Genomic DNA, 27,948 nt, shown 5'->3' on the forward strand with positions numbered 1-27,948 from the left:
ACAAAAAGGGGCACATTCCACAACCTTAGAAACATAAATAATAGAGATAAAAGGCATGACTAGCAGGATGTTAGAATTGACTAAGCGCAGCCTTGGAAGATCCTTTCTTGAAAAGACAGCCAGCATGACTTAAGTCTGAGAGGGGAAAAAACATGTCGATTTCCTTGATTCTCATTTGATGATTCATCCGCGGCTTCTTAAGGGACGTTGGCTTCTACATTCGCAGAAAAACACACTTTAAACTTCTACACGAAAAGAGAAATGATTTACGAGTGACCTCCATTCAGTCAAGCAGACGTTAATGGAGTCAGGATGGAGGGAGAGAGAGAGGAGAGGTGGAGCGGATGGAAGAGAGTGAGCGATTGAGAGAGAGGAGAGGTGGCATTTCTGTTGTGTGGGCCGAGGTGTAGTGGAAGGAAGGAAGGAAGGAAGGAAGGAAGGAGGGAGGGAAGGAAGGAGGGAGGGAGGAAGGGAAGGAGGGAAGGAAGGAGGGAGGGAGGGAGGGAGGGAGGGAGGGAAGGAAGGAAGGAAGGAAGGAGGGAGGGAGGGAGGGAGGGAGGGAGGGAGGGAAGGAAGGAAGGAAGGAAGGAAGGAAGGAAGGAAGGAAGGAAGGAGGGAGGGAGGGAAGGAAGGAAGTAAGGGTGAACAGAAAGACCAGTGTCTCACACTCTTATTGAATGTCTCTGAGGACCTTTATTTCCCATGCATAGTGTGTAGTGGAACTTGGAAAACAATCTAAGTCAAATAAAAGAAAGGACATGAAACAAAATTAGAAAGAAAAGCTTGACATTCATTAGGACTTCTCCATCATGAACATTTGTAATCATTCACAACATGTTTGGATTTAACTTTAGTTCATAATGTGATCAAATCGATCAACTCCTTCAAAAGGGTTAGGGTTAGAATTTGGATGTGGAAAAGTGCTGTAAAAACATAAATACAGTACAAAAAGGTTTTTGAAACAAACACATTCAGCACATTAAGTACAACACAGTGCAATACAAATCACACATTTGTGACTAGTTGAATATGCACTCTTCCCCTGTTCAATCTGGGAGGAGCGATGTTGTAAACACTGTCAACTTTTACAGCAAAGGTCAAAGGTCAAATTCTGACAACAAAAGCAAAACAATCCTCCAACACAACTTCCACTTCTGGGTTTCCAGTCATGGGAACAGTAAGATAAGTGTGTGTGTGTGTGTTGGTGGGTGTGTGTACTGTATTGTGTGTGTAAGTATGTGTGCTTACTGTGTTTGCATGAGTGTGTTCTGCATGTGTGTATCCTGCATGTGTGTCCTGCGTGTGTGTGTCCTGCATGTGTGTGTCCTGCGTGTGCGTGTCCTGCATGTGTGTCCTGCGTGTGTGTGTCCTGCATGTGTGTGTCCTGCGTGTGTGTGTCCTGCATGTGTGTGTCCTGCGTGTGTGTGTCCTGCGTGTGTGTGTCCTGCGTGTGTGTGTCCTGCGTGTGTGTGTCCTGCATGTGTGTGTCCTGCGTGTGTGTGTCCTGCATGTGTGTGTCCTGCATGTGTGTGTCCTGCGTGTGTGTGTCCTGCGTGTGTGTGTCCTGCGTGTGTGTGTCCTGCGTGTGTGTGTCCTGCGTGTGTGTGTCCTGCGTGTGTGTGTGTATTTATGTCTTTTGTAGCCCAAAGAAACCAGGAACAGGATCTAGCAAACCCCTGAAGCCCAAATCAGCCCCTAGTCAGAGGATACGATAGGTCTGGAAAGGTAAAACCAATATGGCTCCACACTGCCCCCTATTGAGATAAACGTTAATAATCTCTCTCTCGAGTCACCTCTGGGCTTCATGTCTATGGGACTACGGTGTCAGGGGTCAGGGTCAAGCTAAAGAAGGGAGCTTTCTTTCTGGACCAGAAACGTTTAAAGCACAAGTAGAAGAGGGACTGATCTGGAAAAATGCTAATCAATGAATACAGGAGGTTCGAACCAAACCAACACATTCAAACAACAGGATGAGGAAATGAGGAAAACTAGGTTTCAGTGTAGTCCCAGTGATTACTGTGAAAGATATTACATATCTACACTTACAAAATACACTTCAGCACACCAATATTGAACGGTTCCTTCAAACAGTATGAAAAATATACAAATAAAAAATACAAATATTTTCAGACACTAGGTAGGTAGTTTTCTGTTGACATGAAATCAGAGGACTCAAAGATAAATATTTCACATTTTCCTCCTCTTGCATTCAAGACAAGTTTTGTTTTTGGAAAAGATCCATTTTTAGCAAATATCCCAACCTACCGGTGGTCTGATATTCGGAACCTTGTGATATCCATTTTCTTCAACAACCCAAAAAATCTTCAGCTTTTTTTCTAGCTTGAGAGCCAGTGTTTCCAACCAAAGTCTAAAGAATATCATTTGGAGACGTCATACATATGAACAATATGAACACGATCATTAAAACAGGAAAGGGGAGCGACGGTGTGGTCCAGCAGAGGGCTTAGAGAGAGCCATGCTCCCTCTCGCAGGTGTGTTAGGCTCAGGAAGCCAAACAGGAAATCACTAGCAGGAAACAGCAAGCAGGAAATGCTTTCAACAATCATCATCAAAAACAAAGACCCCGGTGAGATAAACAATTTGATCAATATCGCATGTCGGAGGAAGGGGGACAAGGTGTGTGTAAGGGGAGAGGGGTGGACTCTACAACCAAGTTGAGCAACATTCTTTGAACTTTTGGGGAGGATGGTGAAATTCGAGGACTGGAGGTGTGGTCTCACGCCTGTGCAGGTAGGTAGTTAAGTAGCTAGTTAAGTAGGTATATGAGTGGCATATTCATCTTAGGTGTAATACGCACTTTTTGACCCATAAAAGGAGTAATAATAAGAATAATTTACCATGGTAACAAAACCAGGGGAGCCCAGATAAAGGGTTCAAAGTCAGGTGAGTAACAGTCAGTCACATATCCATTCACAGTCCACAGGGGAAACCAGTCTGACATAGGGAGATGGCAGGGTAGGTAGGACGCGAGACGGGGAGATCATCGGTTCATTTCACATGCTCTGCGCTGTGGGAGGAGCAGTAGTACTTTTTATGGGCGATGAAGGTGGAGAGACTGCTGAATTTGATGTTGCAGAGGCGACAGAAGCGGGAGTTCCCGTTCTGCAGGGGGGAGACCAGCGCAGGCTTGGGGGGGAGGGAGGGAGGGGGCGCCGGGTGGGGGTGGGCAAGAGACACCTTGTCAAGCAGGAGAGACACCCCCACCTCTCTCAGGGCCTCAGGCACGGGTGACACAGTTAGAGAGAGCGCTCTGGCAGGGGAAACAGCCAGAGGGGGGGCCGTGGAGGGGGAGCTGCCCCCCCCAACGTGAGGCCCCACGGGGCTACCGTTCACCTGGGGGGAGGAGGGGGAGGCGGTGTCCCGCCTCACCTGTCCGTTGACGCTGTCCCGGCTGGGCTTGGGCCCCAGCTTGGGATAGGCGGTGGAGATGGGGGGGGGCGCGTCCCGGGGGCTGAGGTTTGGGCTGGAGCTGGGGGTGGCAGCCTGGGAGTCAGGGTGGGGCGAGGGTAGGACCAGGCTGTGGGCACTGCGGAGGTGCTCCACCAGGTCACAGGTCACCGCCTGGCTGGGTGGGCAGTAGGGACACACCCCCGGGGGCGACCCCTGGCTCACTCTGGCCCCCGGGGTGCCATGGGGGGACGTGGCCTCGGAGCGGGGCAGAGCGGGGACCTGTGGGCTGGGCGAGGTGCCCTCGGGGTGGTCCAGGGCCCGGGTGTGGGGCGAGGTGGACACGGGCCTGTGGAGACGCTGCAGGGTCTCTAGGGTGTGGGGTTGCAGGGTGGTGGCGGGGCAGTAGTAGGTCTTGTGGGCCAGGTAGTTCTCGATGCTGTTGAAGCTGATGCTGCACGCCGTGCACTTGTGGTAGTCGGAGAGGGGCAGGGCCGGCAGGCTGCCCCCCCGCGGGGCCTCGCGGAGACGCGGCCTCTTACTCAGGTCGATGGGGCCGTCGCCCTCGGGGCTGGAGCTGCGGGAGGACAGGGCCCGGCCGGGAACGGGGCCGGGGGCCTCCAGGGGCCGGCCCTCCTGTTGGAGGGCCAGGCTGAGGGCTACAGCGGTGGGGGCCGTGACGGGGGCCAGGGCCTTGCTCCTCGCCATGTGGATCTCATACATCTTCATCCTCTTACGCGTCCGGATCGGCTGAGGCAGGAAGGCGGTGCCGGGGGCGATGGCCTTGGCCGGGTGGTTGGCTCGGTGATTGGACGGGTCGTGGCGGGAGGCGCAGTAGAATCGCTTGTGGACCATGTAGTTGTCGTGGCGACTGAAGTGGATGTTGCAGGCCTGGCAGAAGGTCCTGGTCGGGTCGTTGTCCGCGTCGTCCACCCCGGGGCTCTGACTGCCCTCGCTGGCCTGGCCCCCCTCCCCCTCAGAAGACGAGGAGCCCCCCTCCTTCCCGCCCGCAGGCTCGGCCTTCACCTCCCCGACCACGGTGCTCCCTGGAGCGGGATCCGAGCCCGAGGGGGAGACGGACGCCACGCGGCTGGCCGCCCCTGCTCCTCCCTGGGGCGACGAGGAGGCTCTGTGGGCCCCTGAGGGCACTGGAGCCTGGGGGTCGTCTCTTCCAGAGCCTGGGGCAGGGCAAGGGGCTGTGCCTGGGGCTGGGGTTGAGGCTGGCGCCGGGGCTGGACCTGGGGCAGAGGAGTCTGTCTGCTGGTGTCTGCTGGAACAGTAGAGCCTCTTGTGAACGTAGAAGTTGTTGATGTTGTTGAAGGTGATGTCGCACTCGAAGCAGGTGGCCCCCTTGTGGGGGGGTGCGGGGGCAGCCGTGGTGCCCGCTGGGTAGAAGGCGGGCGGCGGGTTGGGCGTGACGGCCTGGCCCTGTTTTAGACGGCTGTGGACCATCTCCGACATCTTGGCGAGGATCTCCGAGGCCTGCGGCAAGATGGCCGCCTCGGTGCTGAACAGGTACTGGGGCAGGAAGACGGCGCCGCCTGGCAACACTGGCCCCACCCCCGGGTGGGCGGGGCTTGAGCCGGGGGTGGGGCTAGCAGGCTCGGCCTTAACGGCCACCGCGGGGGGGCTTCTGGGCGGGGTCGAGGTTTGAGACGTCGGTGCCGCGTGCTCCCGGCTCCTCCCCTCCCATGCCTCCTCCTTCTCCTCCCTCTCCTCCGCCTCTCCCTGCTCCTGCACCTCCATCCCAGGCGCCTCCGCCTCCGTCTCCGAGTCGGGCTCCTCCTTGATCTGCAGGCGACCCGGGGGCTCCGGGGGGCTGTGCTCCCGGGGGGTGGCGGAGCTCCCGTCGGCCCCCGGGCTGGACGAGTCTGGTCGGGGGACGCAGGCCGGGGGCTCCCGGTCCTGGGGCCGCTCGGCGGAGGAAGGGTCGCCCTGGCGCGGGGTGGGGCTTCTCTCGGCCGGGACGCGCACCTCCAGGTGGGTGCGCACGTGCTGGTGGAGCAGGGCGGGGCTGTCTGCGTTGTGGCCGCACACCTGGCACTTCAGGACCACTCCTGAGTCTCCGGGACTGAGACCTTCCAACACACACACACACACACACACAGCATGAGCACAGGCTAAAGCAGAGGAGAGGACACCAGCCCAGCCCAGCCCAGGCCAGAGCCATGAGGAGGCGTGTACCTGGGGCCAGAGGCAGCTTGGGCAGGCCCGGCCCGGGTGAGTAGACCTCGCTGCGGGAGCCGGGCTGGCAGACCATGTGGCAGGTGACCAGGTGGCTGTAGAGGATGTCCCTGGTGGTGGAGATGAAGCCACAGCCGTGACACACGCCATTCAGGCCGTCCGTGTGGACCTTCAGGTGACGCTCGCAGTTCGCCTTGGTGGTGAAGGCTGACAGGCACACCAGGCAGATGAACGGCCGCTCACCTGGAGACAGAGAGGGAGAGAGAGAGAGGGAGAGAGAGACAGAGGGCGAGAGAGAGACAGAGGGCGAGAGAGAGACAGAGAGAGAGAGAGAGAGAGAGAGAGAGAGAGAGAGAGAGAGAGAGAGAGAGAGAGAGAGAGAGAGAGAGAGAGAGAGAGAGAGAGAGAGAGACAGAGGGAGAGAGGGAGAGAGAGAGACAGAGAGAGAGGGAGAGACAGAGAGAGACAGAGAGAGAGAGAAGGATGAGAATGAGAATAACCATGCCAGCTGGAAGCCACAGTAGATCATCCAGTCATCCCTGGGAACTCCCTGCCATCAGGGCTGCGTGTCTCTCTGCTCCCCTCACCGCTGTGCGTGCGCATGTGGATCTCCAGCGAGCTGGTGCTGGGGCAGCTCTTGTTGCATTGTGGGAAGGGGCAGAGGCGCTCGTTGGGGTAGGTCTCCTTGGTCTTGTCTTGGGGCGGGGACTGCGACGCAGTGGGCGTGGCCGGCTTCTGCCGGCTGGCGCAGTAGTACATGAGATGAGCCTGCAAGTTCCTCTCACTCCGGTACCAGATACCACAGTCCTTACAGGGGAAGATGTCCTCTGAACCAATCACAGACAAGGACACCAAGGTCAAGGAATCAATCAACCAATCACAGTATCCACCCTCAAAAGAACTTTCTGTTTTGAGCTTGAAGAGGTGTAGCAGGATTTTCTTTATTGGTTTGTGTTGGTGTGCCAGGTGTGTATTTGAATGTTTCAATTAGGTTGGACACATTTATTTAAAAAACAATGTCCACCACATAATTACCAACACACACACACCCACACACCAAATGGCTTCAACATAATAGCTTTAATTAGGTTGGGAATATGCAATATTTGATACATTTCTACCTATGTTGCAGACCTCCCCTACACACATGCACACATCAACACACCCACACCCACACCTATCTGGACTCTTTAGGGAGTTAGATTAACTAACTAAAGTTCGGGAGGAAGATAGCGCACCAAGACTCCTCCTCTACTCCAATCAAGCAAATCTCAAAAGCACGGAAGAATGCGCACCAACTCCAATCAACTTCATACACATCAGCCTAGCGAAAGCACGGAAGAATGCGACCAAACTCCCGGTATCAATTACGAGGCTTGTATAAAGTGTCTTCCGTTGCCCTGATCCTTGTGCTAGCATGTTTTTGTCGCCCTCCCTCCCTCCCCTTTTCTCTGCTTCTCCCTGTCTATCCAGGCTCCCCGGGGGATCCGGTTGAGCCGCTGCTCGGCCGTGACCCTTAAGGACTCTCCGCCACACCCGAGTCCATACCCGGTAACTATTCATGAACCATCCCCATCACCTCCCCGGTAACTATACATGCACCATCCACATCACTTCCACCATCTCTGCATCCCCTAATCACACTCTCAGCCTCCCAGGAACCCAGGCCCGGCTCTGCTACCGGCCTCCATCAGCACCAGGCTCGGCCCTGCTACCAGCCTACACCAACCGCCTCAGGCTCGGCTCTGCTACCAGCCTACACCAACCGCCTCAGGCTCAGCTCTGCTACCAGCCTCAGGCTTGGCTCTGCTACCAGCCTCAGGCTTGGCTCTGCTACCAGCCTGTACCACAATGCATTAGGCTTGGCTTTGCTACCAGCCCAGCTTCAATAAAAGCTATCTATTCAATCGATGGTGTGATTACTGAACTCGTGAACTAATACCTAGAACGAACTATGTGCATCACATCAACTTCCTCCAGGGTCGCCAAGGCAACCAGGGTGTAGAGGTTGCGGCAGCGGGCGTGAAGGTAATCGAGCTGATCTGGTGTCGGTGCCTCGTGTTAACCGGGCTATTCTTGATAACGTCCACTAATTACCCATGCTCCCCAGCGAGCGAGCGCGGTGCGGCGTGGCAGGAAGGAAACGAGGAGACGTCTGATCATGTTTAACTCCTCTGCCTGATCTGAGGTGATTAATCACACTTTAATCACCTTGACAAGCAGATGACCTGTCTCACTGCTCCCTGTTTCAACACTCCCTGTCTCACCACTGCTTGTCTCACTGCTCTCTGCCTCACCTCTCCCTGTCTCACCTCTCCCTGTCTCACCACTCCCTGTCTCACTGCTCCGTCTCACTGCTCTCTGTCTCACCACTCCCTGTCTCACCTTTCCCTGTCTCACCTTTCCCTGTCTCACCTTTCCCTGTCTCACCACTCCCTGTCTCACCTCTCCCTGTCTCACCATTCCCTGTCTCACCTCTCCCTGTCTCACCTCTCCCTGTCTCACCTCTCCCTGTCTCACCACTCCCTGTCTCACCGCTCTGTCTCACTGCTCTCTGTCTCACCACTCCCTGTCTCACCTTTCCATGTCTCACCACTCCCTGTCTCACTGCTCTCTGTCTCACCTCTCCCTGTCTCACCTTTCCCTGTCTCACCTTTCCCTGTCTCACCACTCCCTGTCTCACTGCTCTCTGTCTCACCTCTCCCTGTCTCACCTTTCCCTGTCTCACCTTTCCCTGTCTCACCACTCCCTGTCTCACTGCTCCCTGTCTCACCTCTCCCTGTCTCACCTTTCCCTGCCTCACCTTTCCCTGTCTCACCACTCCCTGTCTCACCTCTCCCTGTCTCACCATTCCCTGTCTCACCATTCCCTGTCTCACTGCTCTGTCTCACCATTCCCTGTCTCACCATTCCCTGTCTCACCATTCCCTGTCTCACTGCTCTGTCTCACCGCTCCCTGTCTCACCGCCCCCTGTCTCACCGATCTCTGTCTCACTGCTCCCTGTCTCACCGCTCCCTGTCTCACCACTCCGTCTCACCACTCCCTGTCTCACCTCTCCCTGTCTCACCTCTCCCTGTCTCACTGATACTGTCTCCCCGTCTCATCTCGGGAGAGAGCAACAGGCTCCCCTTGGTACCTCCAGAGCCTGCAGCTACACCTAGTGGTGCACGGCGGTATTACAAGACCAAGAGAGCCACATGCCGCTGCCAACCCTTAAAGCTGTGAGCACCAAGAAGCATCTGCTGTTTATGGTAACAGTAAACAGCCTCAAGGACACACACACACACACGCACACACACGCACACAAAACAAAGAGAGCCACATACAAAGACAGTGTGGGAGGGAAAGAAGAGAAGAGACAGATGGTTAACTCACTGTTGACAACGGCTGTAGCCAAGATGGCGGCCATGCCAGCCTGCTGGGGGAGGAGCTGGATGTCAGGGCGCAGGGCTGCTGGGTAGGGGGACTCCTCTTTCACCAAGGCATTGTGGGTAGTGAGGCTGATTGGGGGGGACTGGAGGTCCATGCTAGACAGTGACAGCTCAGCCAATAGGGAATCACCTGCTGAAATCTCCCTGCTCACCTTACAAAACAGTTGGTCACCTGCAGACACACACACACACACACAGAAAATAAGTGTGAGTTTGTGTGCACAGAATTGTTCTGTGTAATTGTGCGTGTTAGATGTTTGTGTGTGCGAGACTGTGTGTTTGAATACCCTGTTTGTAGATAGTGCAGTTGGCTTCACTGGTGTCAGAGGTCAGAGGAACTCTACTCAGCCAGCAGTCAGCATCTTCACACACCAGAGTTAGTCTGGAGCTCTGTACACACACACACACACACACACACACACGGACATACACACGGAGAGAGAGAGAGATACACAGTCAGATTTACGCTGGCAGCACATTTGACAGCACGTAAAGAAACAAGTGGAATTGGAGACTGATAGAGAGTTGGATAAAAGAAAAGAGAGCGACCCCAGTGCAGAGGGAAGAAAGGGAGTCAGGTGGCTGAGCGGTGAGGGAGTCGGGCTAGTAATCTGAAGGTTGCCAGTTCGATTCCCAGCCGTGCCAAATGACGTTGTGTCCTTGGGCAAGGCACTTCACCCTACTTGCCTCGTGGGGAATGTCCCTGTACTTACTGTAAGTCGCTCTGGATAAGAGCGTCTGCTAAATGACTAAATGTAAATGTAATGTAAAGAAGGCGTGGGATAGAGAGAAAGAAGGAGGTCTGGCAAGGTAAAGGTGCTGCCATTCAGTCAGACACCTTGTCAGGGTCATTTTTGAACACCACAGCGATGTGTGTGTTTGTACACTGGCGGGCGTGCATGTGTGCGTGCACGCACATGTACATATGATAGTGTTTCTCCGGCAATAAAACACATGAAAAGGACTTTACCACACACACACACGCGCGCACACACACAAACGCACACACACCTGTGCCGTTGCCAGCACAAACTTGTCTTTGTTCAGTTGGGACAGAGCGAGCATTCCATCTATCCATCACTCCCACAGGCCTCTCCTTACACACACACACATTCCTGCTTAGTATACGTCTCTACCAGATCTCACAAAGTGTGGATTCTAAATCAAATACACGATTAAAACACCCTACACTACGGCACGAGAACACATATGCTTCCTGACTGGGTCCTTCAGTTCGACGTAGACTGAAACCCAGAGATGTGTCGCTGGTGTGGAGCCCAGATGGGGGGCGGAGGACCTGCAGTACCGCTCTCTCCCCTACAGGTGGCAGCCTTCAGCTGTCCAGGTGGGACTGACTGGTGCCTGTTCAGGCTCTCCTCAGACACAGATCAGCTCATCTCAGGTCCAGGAACACATCTAGACCTGGACCAGGAGACAGGGTTGACCGGGAGGAAACAGCAGGCACCTAAACCCTGGAAGAGAACCGGGAGATACTAGAGAGAGCGGAGGTGTGTGTGTGTGTGTCTAGGTTGGTGACCACCAGACTGACAGTGCAGAGGTTTCTCTGTTATAGCCTGAAGACTGCTGGATTGTATTTCATGGAGCAGTGATCTAGAGATAGCCAGCTTCTTTGGTTTTAATTTGTAACTCTATGCTGGAGCCTACTCAGTTGTAAGTGATGCTAATTTGTTTCAGACTAATTCATCACAACGACTGCTTTGGAATTCCCAATTACACACACACATTCACACACACACACACACAGTAATAGTGGGATCTAAAGCAGCTGTAACGTCTTGGCTTCCGTGTGTTCAATGAAATAAATAAAAGGAACGGGATGAAACAGGATGTTGCTGAGCACAACTTCCTGTCCTCTTCCTGAAAGAGAACAAGGGAGGTAGAAGAGAAGGCGACAACTGTCTCTCTCTCTCTCTCTCTCTCTCTCTCTCTCTCTCCTTCCCTCGCCCTGTCAGCCTCCCCCCCCTCCCCCCGCTCACCAGAGTGGTCTCCCCAGGACCCAGGCGCGTTAAGAGAGCGCTAAGCCCCTCAGTCAGTACGTCTTTGAGGCAGCGTCTAAGCTCCCTCGCCCGGACCCTGGGCCCTCATGAATATTAACCAGCCCCCCTCCCAGCTTTAATCTGCTGATCCCACACTGCTGCTGCCACCACGATAGAGAATCTAATTATTTGGTCTGATATAACCGTTACCCCCCCCCCCCACACACACATCACACAAACCATCCAACCCTCACCAAAGACACTTTACACATGCACGCACACACACACACTAAGCATGCCCCTCACCTCAACCCCCCCCCCCCCCCAACGCAGCCCTCACGCCCTCTCCTTATCACGCCTGAGAACGCCTTCCTCCGCTACTGATAAAACTTGAATGCAAATGATGCCTGGCTGATTTCATTCCTTCGTTCGTTCACTCTGCAGCCTCTTCTCCTTCACTGGCAAAATTAATATGAAATTATCTCTCCCTCTCTCTCCCTATCTCTCTCTCCCTCTCTCTCTTCCTATCTCTCTCTCCCTCTCTCCCCTGTCTCTCCCTGTCTCTCTCTCTCCCTGTCTCTATGGGGAGGGTTGACCCTTCATGAACCGAACCCCAGTCTAACCTCATCACAGATCAATTCTGTTATATATACACACTTCAATTAAACAGAGGGCAATAAGAAAACCTCCCTCCCTCCCCCCCCTCCCCCCCCTCCCTCCCTCCCTCCCTCCCAACCCACTTCTCTACAGAGTCTTTTATTACACTACAGTTGTCTGCACTTGGGACCGTTACTGCACCTACCTTTCCATGACCTGATCAGGGATATGTAGGGCCTTCATGGTACAATGGTTCATGTATCTCTACTCAAGGCAGAGATATTTGCATAACTGTGTTCCACCAGTAAAGGAATGACAGTTACCGTCATTGGAGCAGAAACAGACAGGTGTGTTTATGTACATCCACATTTACGAATTTTCCCCATAGTGGGACGAATAAAGGTATATCTTATCTTATGAAAAGTACCTTCATGTTATTCAAGTAGTCATAAGTCACTGTAACTCAACTTCCTATTAACTTTGCGCAATTTTGGGGAAGCCTTGCACCTCCCAATCCCTCCCTCCCTCCCTCCCTCCCTCCCTCCCCTCCAGGATTCCTAATCACACTCTTCCTCCACCTCTCCCTCAGTCCCATTCCTCCCTCCCTCTCTCATTCCTCCCCCTCTATCTGCCCTTCTCTCTATCTCTACCCAACAGGAAATGGTTTCTGTCCCAAACGGGGGTCGGGGGGGGTGGGGGGGGGCAGGGGGGTCGGAAGGGGCTCACTGTCCCAAACAAAGAGGTCACTGTGTGAATCCTCCAAAAACACAGAGAAGAAAAGAAAAGGAGAGATAAACATCAAAAAGCTACTCTCATCCGCCTCGCTCACACACACATTCTCCCTCTCGCTCTCTCTCTCTCTCCACGCGCACAGCATTCTCAGACAAACAAAGTATTCAATAACACATTCTCATACACGCACTCGCTCCAAACTCATGAGAGCACAGTACTCTAATGCTACACTTTCACACAACAACACATGAACGCGCAGGCGCATACACACAGACACACACACACACACCTGGTCTGGTCCACACACAGTATGTGCTATCAGCCTGTACCTCCAAGAAAAGAGAGCTGGGTCTGATGAGCTGCATGCAAATGACATGTAAAAATATAAAACGGCGATACTTAAAACGGAGGAGAGATAAGAGATTGGAAAATGAAGCACTCTAGGATAGCAGGCTCCTGAACCGGCGCAGATGAGGCTCAGAGATACATGGAGGTTGTCCCTCGCTCCTCTCCTCTTCCAGAAGGCACCGGAGATGACAGGAATATGCTGATACCAGTCAGTCACTGTTGAGGTTGAGTGACGAGAGCGAACACCACTACCACCCTGACCCCCCCCCCCCCCCCTCCCCCGCGCACACACACACACACTCTCCTCTCCTGTCCGCCTCATCGCTCCATCTCTCCCTCTATCCTCATATTTCCTCTCGGTTTCTTTTCCCTGTTGTGGGTTTGAGTCTTTGTGCTGGCCGTGGACAGATGGGGCTCCTGGCGTCCACAGACACAGCTGCTCTCGCTCTCTCCCTCATCTCTCCCTTCTCCTCTCCCCCTCCCCCCCGTTTATCTTTCTCCATCTCTCCCTCTTTCTCCAGGTCGCCGTCGATCTCACTTTGGACCACCTCTCCCTTCTCTGTGTCTCTCTCCATGTCTGTCCATCCCTCTTCCTCTCTCTGACAGAGCAAGCACCGTATATAAAGTAGGAAAGAGAGAGGATGGGGGGGGTGAGAAAGTGAAGGGAGGAGTGAGAGAGAGGGGAGGGAAAGAACCATGAAAAACAGAGCGGATAGAGAGTGAAGAGAGTGACAGGTTGATCACCTTCGCTCGTCCTTCCAAAGGTGAAAGAATGAGAGAGAGCTAGAAAGAGAGAGAGCGAGGAGGGGGGGGGGGGGAGAGTGAAAGAGCAGGAGAAGAAGAGTCTCCCAAAAGTGGGTCTGAAAGCCGTGGGTGGCACTGCTTATCTGGAGAGTTCTCCTGGAGAGATTATTGGGGGATTAGTGCGAACGCTTGTTTCTAAAACATGATGAAAAGACGCAGCGCGCGTGATAACGCTTTGAACTCCACACTCCTTCCAGGATCAGGCCTTCGGGCGCCATTTCCGCGAAAGACAGGAGGGGGGAGGGAGGGTGACGAGCGGAGGAGATGGGGCAGGCGGGGAGGAGAGGGGGGGGAGGGGGGGGGGGGAGCAGGGGAAGCGGGGGGGGGGGGGCAGGGGAGGTGGATCGGGGGAAGGAGAGGAGAGGGGAAGAAAGCAGGAGACGAGAGGTGGATGAATTGGGAGGAGGGGGAGGTGGAGAGAATGGAGAGGGGGATGAGGGGAGGAGAGGAGGATGAGCAGTGGAATTGAGGACGGGGAGGGGAGGAGAGGAGGATGAGCAGTGGAATTGAGGGACGGGGGGAGAATAATCAACAGTTTGCTCAATAACAGGACATAAAAGTCCACCTACCAGCTCCACATATTACAGGGCTAGACTACCTGTGTTCTCTCTCTTTTATCCTCAGAGGTAGAAAACAGCGACTAGAACCTGGAGGTTACCTCAAATATACTCACTTCTACAATCCAGCAACTCTAGGCAATGGTTCCATTATTAAAATGCCCTCCAATGAGAGGAGAGATAAGATCTCAGATAATGTGTTTGATCCAATCAGAAAGCAGGGACCCACCTCTGTGCTCATCGGTTGCCATGGGGAACCAGGCAGAGGAGGGCCTGCTGTTTGCTCAACCAAACCGCTGTCAGGAATGATCTGGAGCTCAATCACATGATCTGCAAACATTATTATACTCCGTACAAAAGTCCAACATGCCTATCTGCTAGAATATATTTAAATAGATAAATGGTTTCACGCCTGTTTCTCGAGAGATGCAAAATTATTTCCATAGGGCCCAGCCACTTATCTAATTAGACTTAATCAGACTTACCTTCATCTATATCTCTCTGTCTGTCTGTCTGTCTCAGTCACACACATACACACATTTCACAACAACAACAATGCACATAACACACCAGAAGACATGACTAAACTTCATGAAGGTTGTTGAGGATTAAAAGCTCTTTGTGGGAGATGCATTAAGTGCATATGTGGAGATGTGTGTTTGAAGAAGAGAGAGAAAAATAAAGATATACAGGGTCTATATACACATATATATGACAGAGAGGTGGAGAGAGAGAGAGAGAGAGGGGGAAAGAGAGAGATGGAGAGAGAGAGAGAGAGAGAGAGAGAGAGAGACAGAGAAAGAGAGAGAGAGACAGAGACAGAGAGAGAGACAGAGAGAGAGAGAGAGAGAGAGAAAGAGAGAGAGAGAGAGAGAGAGAGAGAGAGAGAGAGAGAGAGAGAGAGAGAGAGAGAGAGAGAGAGAGAGGGAGAGAAGGAGTGCGAGTGTTTCCGTGTGTGTTGAATATGAGCTTGTCAGGATGTGTTGCCGGCTAGGTCCAGTCTTGAACTGATAGCTTCAGACCAAGCCAAATACACCCCCCGTTAGCTCGGGGTGGGCAAAGTGGGCAGGGCAAGGCAGAACTGGCAACCTTCAGATTACTAGCCCGACTCCCTCACCGCTCAGCTCCTGACTCCCGAGCTGGCATATAGAGCTGGCAAAACTGGCACAAGGGCTGGCATGAGGTAATAGATGTGCTCATTACACGGATGGATGCCGATGAAACAGCCAATGAGCTGACAGGCGGCCTTTGAAGTAGCCAATGAGATGACTGGCTGCCCCTGAAGTAGCCAATGAGCTGACAGGCCGCCCATGAAGTAGCCAATGGTAAGACTGAGGACAGATGATTAGAGGGCTGTGGAGATTTACTGTACTGGGACAACCTTGACCCCCAGTGACCCTGGGTGGGGAGAGAGAGGGGAGGGAGGGGGGAGGATGTGGAGTGACAAGGGGAGACACAGGAGGAATGTGAGATTAAACCCACTTATCTCCCCCTGATAGTGAAGACCAGTCTCCCCACTCCTTCAACTCACTGATAGCAGAGAGAGAAAGAGAGAGAGGGAGGAGAGAGAGACAGAGAGAGAGAGTGAGACAGAGAGGACACTCAGAGAGAGAGAGGACTACAACATAGAGAAGTCTTGGATGGTAGAGACACAGAAGAGAGAGACACAGGGCGAGACCAGTGAAGGGGCGTCCTAAAAAAGTCCACTTGTGTCTTCCGGAGCAAGCACTAGTGTGGAGAGGAGGAGGGAAGGGAGGAGAGGAGAGAAGGGAGGAGAGGAGAGCAGTGGGAGGAGAGGAGAGCAAGAGTGAAACAGAACAGGGTGAACGGCGGAAGGGAGGCGGAGAACAAGAGAGACGAGAGGCGTGTGTGTGAGTGAGTGTGTGTGTGTGCGAGCGTGCACTCAGAATCTCCAATGATAAAAGGAAGGGAATCTTAGAAATGAGAGGCTATCATGTGGGAATCAATCATTGGGGTTTGCTATCAGAGAGATGGCGCCGTGCACAGATAACAGACAGGAGGACGTCTGGGAAGAGGGGAGCGAGGGGGCATGAGCAGGCCGGACTGGAGTCTGCTCTGTCAGGCTGGGTGGAACTGACTTGACTAGTCTGGCTTGGACTGGACTAGATTGGCCTGGTCTGGTCTGGACTGGACTAGGCTGGCGTGGATAACTGAGATGAACTACCTTGACTGGTCACCGGGCAGACGTAATGTGTGCACGTGCGAGGATGTGTCCGCTTACACCGGTCCTAGACTGATCATCTGAACTCTCAGCTCAACTTTGAACTCTCACCTCTGTCAACTGGTCATCTGCGGCCTCCTCTGATTGGACAGTGCCCGGGTACGGGCCCCACACTGTGTCTGGGAGGAGGGCCCTGAGAGCCACGACCCGGATTACATCATCACCCTCTCTCAGCTCCAGGTCTTCTACTAGGGAGAAGGGAGAGAGAGAGATACACAGACAGAGAGAGAGAGAGAGAGAGAGAGAGAGAGAGAGAGAGAGAGAGAGAGAGACAGGAGAGATTAAGACACTTTGCAATTTGACATCTAAATAAACAAGGCCAAGCAGCACACAATGGAACAAAAGCAACAGTAGCGACCTGAGGATCAATCCAGCCCTGATGCAGGGATGGGCCATGGCAGAGGAAAAGACAGGGGGAGAGGAGGAGAGGAGGGAAGGAAAGAGAGGAGGGGGGAGAAGAGTACAGGAGGAGGAGGAGTACACAACAGGAGGAGTATACCGGTCTAGTAATTCCACCAGCAGGGGGAGCTATTGCAGGATCTGGAGTATTATGGTCTGCCTTGTGGCAGCATTAAGGGGAAGCCTGTGGCCCTGTTCTAGGTGCTGGACTACGTCCTGCCTGCTAGATAACTAGGGATGTGTGACTCAACACAGGAAACCGTTCTGCTTTGAGAACCTGGAAACACACTGAGCAGAAACACCTGCAGGACGACTAGCTTGTTCCTCCTCTTGCCCTCTCCACTCATCCTCCTCTCCACTCATCCTCCTCTCCTCTCCTCACCCTCTCCACTCATCCTCCTCTCCTCTCCTCACCCTCTCCCTCTCTCTCCTCTCCTTCCACCTTTCTCTCTTTCCTCTCCTACCCTCTCTCTTTCCCCTCTCTCCTTTCCCCTCTCTCCTTTCCCCCTCTCCTTTCCCCTCTCTCTCTCTCTCTCATCTCTCTCTCTCTCTCTCTCTCTCTCTCTCTCTCTCTCTCTCTCTCTCTCATCTCTCTCTCTCTCTCTCTCTCTCTCTCTCTCTCTCTCTCTCTCTCTCTCTCTCTCTCTCTCTCTCTCCCCCTCCCCTACCCTCTGTGGCTCTCTCATTCGGGGGGTCAGTCTAAAGTGTGTGGCTGATAAGAGTGTTTGTCTAACACTCTCCATGTCAAAACACTCATCTATCTTCTCTGTATCTATCCTCACCAGAGAACAACGGACAGACGCTGATAAAATGGATTTCCCACAACCAAGAGAGAGAGGAAGAGAGGAGGGGGTGGAGGGAGGGGGTGGGGGCGGGGTGGAGGGCAGGAGGTAGACCCGAGGAGGGATGGAGAAATGGGGGGGGGGGGCGACATGAAGAAGTAGTGGAAAGATGTAAACATGAGAGGGCTAGGGTTTAAGGGAGGATTTCTGGCGTGAGGCTTTTAATTCGAGCGTTCCATATCACCCTCTCCCTTCTTCTCTCTCTCTCTCTATCTCTCTCTCTCTCTCTCTCTCTCTCTCTCTCTCTCTCTCTCTCTCTCTCTCTCTCTCTCTCTCTCTCTATCTATCTATCTATCTCTCACCTCTATAAGTGTATGCGACCGGGATGAGATCCCACGCTCTTTACAGGTGAGCGAGAGTATCACAGTTCACCATGACAACCGGGAGTTTCTGCACCTCACTTGGATCGCGTTTCTCTTTACTTTGCCCCGCCCCCGCCCCTCTCCTTCTCATCCTTCCTGTCCTCCTCCCTCCCATCCTTCCTGTCCTCTTTCCTCTCCTCCTCCCTCCTTCCACCAGCTCCCCCTCCTCCATGGCTTCTCCTCCCCCCTCCTCCATGGGCTTCTCCTCCTCTCCTCCTCCTCTCCTCCTCCTCTCCTCCTCCTCCTCCTCCTCTCCTCCTCCTCTCCTCCTCCTCCTCTGCCCCCTCCTTCTCTAGAAAGTCTGAAGTCCAGTGTCCTGCCAGACTCCCATCAGCCTCTGGGTCTGGCGTTGCTTTGGCCACACTGACCTTCTAATCTCACCACTCCATCAATGTCCACCCCTGCTGTCCCGCCATTGGCCAGGCACAGTCACATGACACCTTATCAGCTTGACCACAATCATTGACCTAATTGTGAAACTGGCTAGGATTTTACCATGCTGAGGAAACAGAAACATTCACTGATCACTGGACCACAAAGACCTAGTTAATATACCTTCATACATTGCCCTTTAAGAGAGACACAGAGAGTGAGAGAAAGAGTTTCAATCAGTTCTCATTGGTAATCCCTGCAGGTTAGCGCTGTGCGCTAGGCTAACACGAGGCCTCCTACAACTCTAATCCCTGCTAATTATACCAGAAACACCACCAGCCCCTAATGACCTTCTGCTCTTATCAATACTGCTCTCATAGCCTCTCTCCCTCCACCCCCCCCTCTGTCTCCTTCCCCCTCTCTCCCTCTCCCCCTCTCCCCCTCTCTCCCTCTCTCTTTCACACCTCTTGGTATGGTCAATCCCGTTCCCCTCAGCCACAGCGACAGAATCAAGCCCCTCTCTATCCTCCTCCGTCACACCATCCCTCTCTCCTCACAATAACCTCCAACACACTACCAACAACCCACCTCAGACACAGCCATACACACACAAATCATAAACACACACACACACATCTTCTTATCAATGCCACAGTGGGCCCAGTCCCCAGGTTCTTATCGATGGTCAGCGTGCACCACAGATTCCATAGCAGTAGTCCTCTTATCAATAGGCTTGTGAGCTAAGCTCAGTTTGTGTCCACACACACACACACATTATCACATGGACTACACACACACTTTTATGTACACGTATGCACACGCACGCACACACACACACACACACACACACACACACAAAGCCTTATCAATACGCCCAGTTCACCAGCCAGTGGGGCGTCCAGCTTGCTTTACAACCCCACACAATAAAGCAATCAGTCCATCATTAATGAAATGACGAATGCAATTACCCAATGAGTGGACAGGAGGGGATTTGGGGTGGAGGGGGGGGGGTGCAGCAGGGAGAAGGTGACAAAAAATGGTGAAGAGGAGACAGAGAGAAAGGGGGCAGAAGGGGAGGAGTAAGGACAGGAGAGGATGAAGTGAATGGTGTTGTGTTTCTACTGAGGTCACATCTGCCTGACTCCTGACTGGCTGTGCTCTATTACACAAGCTTGACCCCTGTCGAGCCTGAACACCTGCTCTCTGTCTCTACCCAACTCCACCCAAACCAAAAAACTCAGGCCAATCATCTACTGTCAATATCGACCCGTTGCCAGGACAACGCTGTGCTTCCTGCCACGTATGCTACAACGACACCCTGGACTTCTACACTTTGCCCAATCAGGGGACAGCATACTTGACACGCCTCTCCTGATTGGTTGTCAATAAGGAAGAGAATCGTGAATAATCCTGCCTTCCCCAACAGTGTGTGTGTGATTCCCTGGTACCCTCACCCTCCCTATCAGGGCTAATTGATTAAAAAAAGCCTATTGTTGATATCAAATGAACACATCGCTGCGGAGGTATTGATCGTTTGACATAATACAACAGGAAATCTTTACCAGTGGCGCACTCCGACCCTGTGCTAATAGGCAGGGTTTAACCTCCGCTGAATCAACCATTCCCTGACTGCCTAGTCCTAGAAAACAGAGAGGCTGCCTTGTTCTAGAACACAGAGAGGCTGCCTTGTTCTAGAACATAGAGAGGCTGCCTTGTTCTAGAACATAGAGACTTCCTATTTCTAGAACAGAGATGCTGCCTAGTGCTAGAACATAGAGAGGCTGCCTAGTTCTAGAACACAGAAATGCTGCCTAGTTCTAGAACATAGAGGGGCTGCCTAGTTCTAGAACATAGAGAGGCTGCCTAGTTCTAGAACACAGGATGCATATTTCTAGAACATAGAGAGGCTGCCTCGTTCTAGAACACAGGCCGCCTATTTCTATAACATAGAGAGGCTGCCTAGTTCTAGAACACAGAGAGGCTGCCTAGTCCTAGAACACAGAGATGCTGCCTAGTTCTGTGTCCTAGTTAACTCTGTCCTAGTTAACATGTGCCTGTGATTGTGTACATATTTGTGTCTGTATGTGTGTGTGCCTGTGTGTGTGTATGTGTGGTTACACTTCTCTAACAATAAATTATCCTTAGAAGCACAAGTCCCTGGATTCAGACTGAGCTTTGCTGGACACACACACACACACACACACATAACTGGGAGAGTGATATGCTCGGTACTGAGCTGGGCGAGGCACATTAATGGGAGGCTCCTCTCTGGTCAGGACGCAACTGGGTTTGGTACACACAGACACACACACACAGAGACACATAAACACACTCACACAGACATACACACACATTACTGGGAGGTTGATCTCTGGTCCGGAGACAGTCACTTTTTCTATTTTACCCTCTGTTGCTCTGTGGAGATAAGACACCTGCGTCGCCACGGTAATCAGATGAGCTTCAACAGAACTTTATCACTGACATTTACCTCTGTTTACTGAACTAATTTCTCTTAACTGCTCCGTTGAACTTTTATCTGAGGTACACATACCTCCTGGACGAGTTCAGCAGACAAACATGCAAATTCCAAATATGCGAAATAAGATAAAAAATATAAGATAAAATAAATTCTAAAACAACATTTTTAAAAGGGGGGAGTTCGAAAATAAAAGATTGTGAGACTGACAAGATGCTGTTGAAAAGAAGCAGTTTTGGACAGTCTAAACAAACACTGGTGGAATTCTGACATTCAAAACTCAAATGCTAAATCTTCATGTTGTCCAGAGGGGGCTTTCAGACCAGAGTTTAAGGGTTCATCATTTCCCAGATTATTTCAGCTCATCAGACATACAGCAGGATAACTTTAAAAGACGTTTATAAAGATGTTTTCTATTTTCATGGTTTATGAATTATATTTATTAAATCATTATTATTCTATTGTATGCAGGTATAGAGATGTATAGTATATATTATTCATTAAATAATGTGTACTGTTGTCATGTGAACTGGTATATGCATGTATTCACAGATTCTTACTTTCAATTACATAAACTAGCTATAAATACAGTTTATCCTAAAGAATATATTGTATATATACATATGTAACATTTTGTTAAATAACATTATATAATAACAGTAATTATATAATAAATATTAATATTCATGTATACACAAATTTGTTCACAGATGTGTCTGTTCGTGCATGTGTGGTTGTGTGAATGTGAAGTGTGTTCATGTGCGTGTGTGAACCCACTATTCAATGCTCCTCCAGCTTTCCCTCACTCTACCCTTTTCACAAATTGAAAGTGGAGACCTTCCAGAAACTATCCCTGATAATCACACATAAATTAATTAGAAAATGTTTCTTGACATTCTCGCCGAAAAAAAAAAAAAAAAAAAGACTCGGGCAAAGCCACAAAATTAATTGTACGGTATGTGACTTCGATAATTAATTCAGTCATTAATTCATGTCTACTTTAACGGCTCCTTCCGGCAGTTCTGAGGAGAAGCGTCTCTGCCGAGGCATGTGTGGCCTGGGGAGAGGAACAGGAAGAGAGGAGGAGGGATACGGTGAAAGAGAGGAGGAGTGATACGGTGAAAGAGTGGAGGAGTGATACGGTGAAAGAGAGGAGGAGTGATACGGTGTATAGTAGAGAGAGGAGGAGTGATACAGTGAAAGAGAGGAGGAGTGATACGGTGAAAGAGTGGAGGAGTGATACAGTGAAAGAGAGGAGGAGTGATACGGTGAAAGAGAGGAGGAGTGATACGGTGAAAGAGAGGAGGAGTGATACGGTGAAAGAGAGGAGGAGTGATACAGTGAGATAGGAGGAGTGATACAGTGAAAGAGAGGAGGAGTGATACAGTGAGAGAGGAGGAGTGATACAGTGAAAGAGAGGAGGAGTGATACAGTGAGAGAGGAGGAGTGATACAGTGAAAGCGAGGAGTGATACAGTGAAAGAGAGGAGGAGTGATACAGTGAAAGAGAGGAGGAGTGATACGGTGAAAGAGAGGATGAGTGATACGGTGAAAGAGAGGAGGAGTGATACGGTGAAAGAGTGGAGGAGTGATACGGTGAAAGAGAGGAGGAGTGATACGGTGAAAGAGTGGATGAGAGCGACGGCTTCACCAGCTGCACATGGCCAGAGCCCCGGAGAGGCTGCAGGATGGAGAGGCAAGTGAAGGAGAAGACGACCTAGGAGACATCAGCCCCTGAGACTCACGACAGAAACGGACCTGAGAGGACCATCCAGAGAGGCACCGCAGGAGGAGACAGGACACAGGCTGAGAGAGCTCTGGAAACAGGATGTGTGTGCACACTGACAGGGTTTCACCGAGGAGAAATGAGAAGTATCAGTGAGCTAATGGGGAACCTAGACTTGGATGGTGTCTGGTTACACTTCCTATAACCCTAGAGAGAAGCGCAGTAGATGGGGTATGCACCACATGAATATACACGTCTTAGATAAACACAGCATCGACACACACCGCACAGACAGACAGTACGCAGCACAGCTATGCCCAGCACAGGTAGACACAGCACAGGCGGACGAGAGTAAAAGAGAGACAATGAGCGTGTTAGAGGTCAGCTACGCGGCCAGAGACAAAGAGGAAAGAGAGGGAAAAAGAGAGGGAAAGCAAAACAGCAAGGCTGCGTGAAGGAAGGAACAGGAAGTGCGTTAGCTGGAGGACAAGGCAAGCAGGCTTCTGATAGGGTCTAATCGGCACGCCGGGTCGGGCAGGGCCGGGCCTGGGGTCTGCAGCGGCGCTGGAGCTTCAGCAGCCTAGCACACACACACACACACACACACTAACACACACACACACACAAACACACACACACACACACACACACACTCTGGTCTGGGAGGAACCGGACAGCAGTGAGAAATGGTCCTCTAGATTACAGACCTCACCTATCAATCATTACTGACAGGAAGACTGTGACACACAGACAGGCTGGAGGAAAGAGAGAGAAAGAGAGAAAGGGAGAGAGGGAGAGAAAGGGGGGGGGGGAGATGGAGGGAGAGCGAGGGGTTAGGACAGAAGAGAGGGACGGAGAGAGCGAAGGGGGAGAGAGGGAAGAGCGATAAAGAAAGACAGAAAGAGAGAGAGAGCGAGGAAGAGGTGATGAGGCACAGGGTGGCAGGAGGACGACAGATAGAGAAGAAAAGGAAGGGATTAACTAGCTTCTTCATTATAGATAAATAAACAGGTCGGCCATTAAATAGTAGGCTTATTATACCACACAGAGACACATAATGGCAACCATATTTATTCATTGGGGACAGATTAAGGCCTGGGCTAATTTGCTTATGACGGAAGACTGACACAAACACGCTCAGCACACAGAATATAGCTGACACACACACTCCGATTCAGTATGTGACATAAATACTGTTACCCTGCCACCTCAACCCCCATAACCCACCAAGCTCTGAGGTTAACACAGCTGGGTGGCCTATGGGTGGGGCCCAAAGAGTATGACAGCCAATCAAAGTCACCTCAATCTTTGGTTGACAACAGAGAGAAGAGTCAGATCGAATATCTGTAGCATTTGATATCTCAGTTCCATTCAGAAGGATGTAAGGCGAGACCAGCTCCTATAACTACCGCTACATAACTGATCAATCAGTGTGTTGGTTTGGGAAAATAAACACAAATATGTCAAATAAACACTTCTATCAATCTTGCCATGCAAAAATGTGAATTCAAATGAGAATAAACACCTCTTTGCTGACAGAGGGAAAAAGTCGAATGCACACCTTCATATCTCCAGGAACACACACACACTTATACAAAGTATTCATTTAGCGTCATACGGTAGGGAGGGTATTTGAACCCACAATCTCTTGATCTGCAGTCAGACGCTCTATCCACTGAGCAATACCCACCCTCTTACACTGAACACGAACACAACCTCCAATACCACCCCAAACAAATTGGAATGATTTCTATTTAAGAGAGTGTTGGTGCACATGAAGCATCAAGCTACCATTCATGAGCATAATGAAGCAGAACATGATGAAGCCCTGCTGACCTGGTTATTCTGCTCTATCAGTTCAGCAAGAAGAGGAGGTACACTGCTGACCTGGTCGGATACCGATTTGCTCGCCTGGATTCCCTCCTCCTCCTCCTTCTCCCCTTCCTCATCCTCCTCTTCTTCATTCTCATTCGCTTCCTCCTGTTCATTAGTCTCATTTCCTCCTCCTCCTCCTCCTTCTCGTCATTCTACTCCTCCTCTTCCTCCTTCTCCTCTTCGTCCTCCTTCTACTCTTCCTCCTCATCATTCTACTCTTCCTCCTTCTCCTCTTCCTCCTCCTTCTCCTCTTGTCTTGCCCCCCATGAATCTTGGGGAGGGGGGGGGAGGAGATGGTAACCACGGCAGCAACGGAGGACCGCCAGCAGACAGGGGATTACAGTGACACTCATTTGCATATCAAGAATTTGAAGCAGTGAGGGAGAAAATATATATGGCACCCTCCAGCCGGCAAGGTCATTCACAAGATAATCATTTTTTTTTCTCTTCTCTTCATAATTTATTTTGCATATCATGCAGGAAGGACACATCCTAGATTAGAATGCGGCTTTGGCATATCGCTCCATCCCTGCCAGTAACATCCTCGCCTCGCCTAGCCCCTCACACACACACATACACACACACACTCTCATCAGACCAGCAACACACACACACACATACACACTCTCATCGGACCAGCAACACACACACACTCTCATCAGACCAGCAACACACACACACATACACACTCTCATCGGACCAGCAACACACACACACTCTCATCAGACCAGCAACACACGCGCACACTCATCAGGCCAGCAACACACACACACACACACACACTCTCATCAGACCAGCAACACACACACACTCTCATCAGACCAGCAACACACGCGCACACTTATCAGGCCATAAGCAACACACACAAGCATACACACAGACACACAACACCTAATATTTAATACCTCTGCAGAAACACTAGACAGCAGCGACTGATTCCACTGCTGTTTCTAATCCAGACAATCTATTTGATGCTGATGGAGTTTCTCTGTGAATAAATGCCACAAGGCAGGGTGTTGATAGTTGTTGACAGTAACGATGCAGAGAAAAACACATTGGAACGGCAGCTCCGATAATGAACAACCAGCAGTGTGTTGTGCGCACACACACGCGCGCAGGCAAGCGCACGGACACACACTTGCAGACAGGACAGAATACATAGAAAATAAACCCAAATCCTAGAGCACACAGGAGAATGGACTGAACTTCATCATAGACTGTAGAGGGACGGAGGCTTAAGGAATTAAGGAGCGTTGGAACTACCATCATCTGTGAGCAGGAAATATATGAGGCTAAATCTCTAAACAGATGTAATTACAGATACAAGACTATGGTTAAAAAAAACTTTGTAACTGTTTTAGTTGAATCATTAATGAACGATTGTTGAATAGTTATTACGCATTAAATAATCTGCACATGCATAACGAAAATTATTTGAATGCATTCTTAATCAAAAACATTATCACTCAAATTCAGTTGATAAAGTACATTTAAATCGAAATAAACTAATTAGTCAGAGAGAGAGGGGTTTCTGCCAATCAATCCCAAACCCAAACACCCCAACCTAGACAGACACACAAATACACACACGTTCTGAGGGTTCTAAATCTTGACAGAACAAACATGGATCCTGGAACAAGGGATAAACTGAACAACAAGGAGCGGAAAGCAAACACACGAAGAAGAAGGAGATAAAAACACACGTGCTTTCTTTTCTTCCCCTGTGAGTGAATGTTGGTCTCCCAGGGGCTTATGGGAAAGAACTGATAGAGAGCGAAAGAGTGTCTGAACACAGCCGTGCCTTCCTGACATGCAGACGGAGAGAGAGAGAGAGAGAGAGAGAGAGAGAGAGAGAGGGAAGGAGGGAGAGAGCGAGCGAGGGCAGGAGAGAGCCTGTTCTGGACGGAGGAGGAGCAGGAGGACGAGGGAGGGGAGTTGTTAGCGGTGATGGAGAGACCAGAGGAGGGGGTGGATGGAAGGATGGAGGAAGAGGGATGTAGGGGGGGGGGGGGGGGGAGGGCGGAGGGAGGGAGTCTTGACGATAAGAGAAAAATTCAGACCGGTCAAAGTTTCCCTTTTGCCAATCGTGCTCCTGATAAACACAGCGCCTGCTCCAGAGCTGATAGAGGGGCTATCTCTCCTTCTCTCTCCCCCTCTCCCTCTCTCTTCCCTGTCTCTCCCTCACTCACCGGCAGTTAGTTTGTCGGGGGGGGGGGGGGAGAACGTCCTATCACTGCAGCATCACAGGGCCTGCCATCAAGCAGCAAGCACACAGCAATTAATATCACTGCAATTACTGTTGAAGGGACAGGCTGGAACGTCTTGATAATGGAAACATCCTCAACGTGAGGAATTAAAACTCTGACACGCACACACATGCAAACACACACACACATAAAACACCAACACACAAACAGCTTGAAAAGGAAAATGAAAGATCATTATTTAACCCATTGAAGACAACAGAGGGGAAAAAATAAATAACAAAAACAACTGAGATAAGAGAGGAAATATATAAATAATGATGGCGATGGCTCGTTATCTGCTTTTGGCCATGTTTGAGCTCGACAATGTATTTTTGTTGGGAGTTGAATACGTTCCCTGTGTCACTTTACATCTCCAAGACACCAACAAGAGGAGAGAGAGAGACAGAACAGAAAGATACAGAAAGTGAGAAGAGAGAGAGAGAGAGAGAGAGAGAGAGAGAGAGAGAGAGAGAGAGAGAGAGAGAGAGAGAGAGAGAGAAGAAACGGAGACACTGAGCAAGAAGAAAGAGATTATAGAACACTCAGAATATGGAACATGGTATAAAACCCTCAGTGAACAGAAGCCTCAGAGTATAGAACCCTCAGAGTATAGAACAATAAGAGTATAGAACCCTCAGAGTATAGAACAATCAGAGTATAGAACCCTCAGAATATAGAACCCTCACAGTATAGAACCCTCAGAGTATAGAACCCTCAGAGTATAGAACCCTCACAGTATAGAATCCTCAGAGTATAGAACCCTCAGGGAACAGAACACTGAGAACAACAGAACCAAGAGTATAAAGCACCCTGAATATAGAACACTTGATCCTCACCTGGCCCTCTCCAGTGAAGCCTGTCTTCCTCTTCCTCCCTATCTTCCTCAGGGCTGTGTGTTGGACCCGGCTCCTCCTCTTCCTCTTCTTCTTCATCAGGGTCACCAAGAGGGTCATGTGTCCTGGGCTCTGAACGCACAGAAGGTCAAAAGGCCATTGCAGACATTTAAACAAGACATTAAAGCACAGGTTTGAAAGTTAAACATGTCAATCAAACATCCATCCAATATTCACCTGCTGTCATATATGTTGTGTGTGTCTGTGTGTGTGTGTGTGTGTGTGTTAATGACTGTGTGTGTGGGTGGAGGAGGGTCTGTGGGCCCGATCTTGCACCCAGCGCAATTGACTTTGTCAACGACGCAAGTATCATTCCTAGTTTGCACTCGACGCAAAGCTGACTTTTCCCTCCACAGACGCACGTCGAAATGACCTTGCGCTCCCGTGGGCGGTTCAGCGAAAAAGGAGGCGTATTCCGGCGCAAACGTTCCCTGGTGCTATTTTGCAGTTTCCGAAAA

The 27,948-nt window shown here is 51.0% G+C and overlaps 1 protein-coding gene across 1 annotated transcript; it reads right to left on the reverse strand.

Annotated features, from left to right (window-relative positions):
* Positions 1–668: 668 nt before the first annotated feature.
* Positions 669–27,677, reverse strand: zfpm1 (zinc finger protein, FOG family member 1). The gene is made up of 8 exons (XM_062460768.1): positions 27,668–27,677; positions 27,434–27,562; positions 16,352–16,488; positions 9,311–9,413; positions 8,968–9,195; positions 6,180–6,419; positions 5,593–5,835; positions 669–5,486 (listed from the first exon to the last, which is right to left on the reverse strand). Exons 1-8 carry the CDS (start codon positions 27,675–27,677, stop codon positions 3,010–3,012), a joined length of 3,567 nt encoding a protein of 1,188 aa, XP_062316752.1. The 3' UTR covers positions 669–3,009.
* Positions 27,678–27,948: the final 271 nt, after the last annotated feature.

The sequence above is a fragment of the Osmerus eperlanus genome, chromosome 5 (assembly GCF_963692335.1).
Source record: "Osmerus eperlanus chromosome 5, fOsmEpe2.1, whole genome shotgun sequence".
Taxonomy (NCBI): domain Eukaryota; kingdom Metazoa; phylum Chordata; class Actinopteri; order Osmeriformes; family Osmeridae; genus Osmerus; species Osmerus eperlanus.

Bases quoted from the DNA above. Each gene is read 5' to 3' on its own strand.
- zfpm1 (XM_062460768.1), bottom strand. The intron at 9,414-16,351 runs GTGAGAGTTCAA...GTGTGTGTACAG, and splicing joins CAGATGACCAGTTGACAGAG to AGCTCCAGACTAACTCTGGT. The intron at 5,836-6,179 runs GTGAGGGGAGCA...CTCTGTCTCCAG, and splicing joins CCACATGCGCACGCACAGCG to GTGAGCGGCCGTTCATCTGC.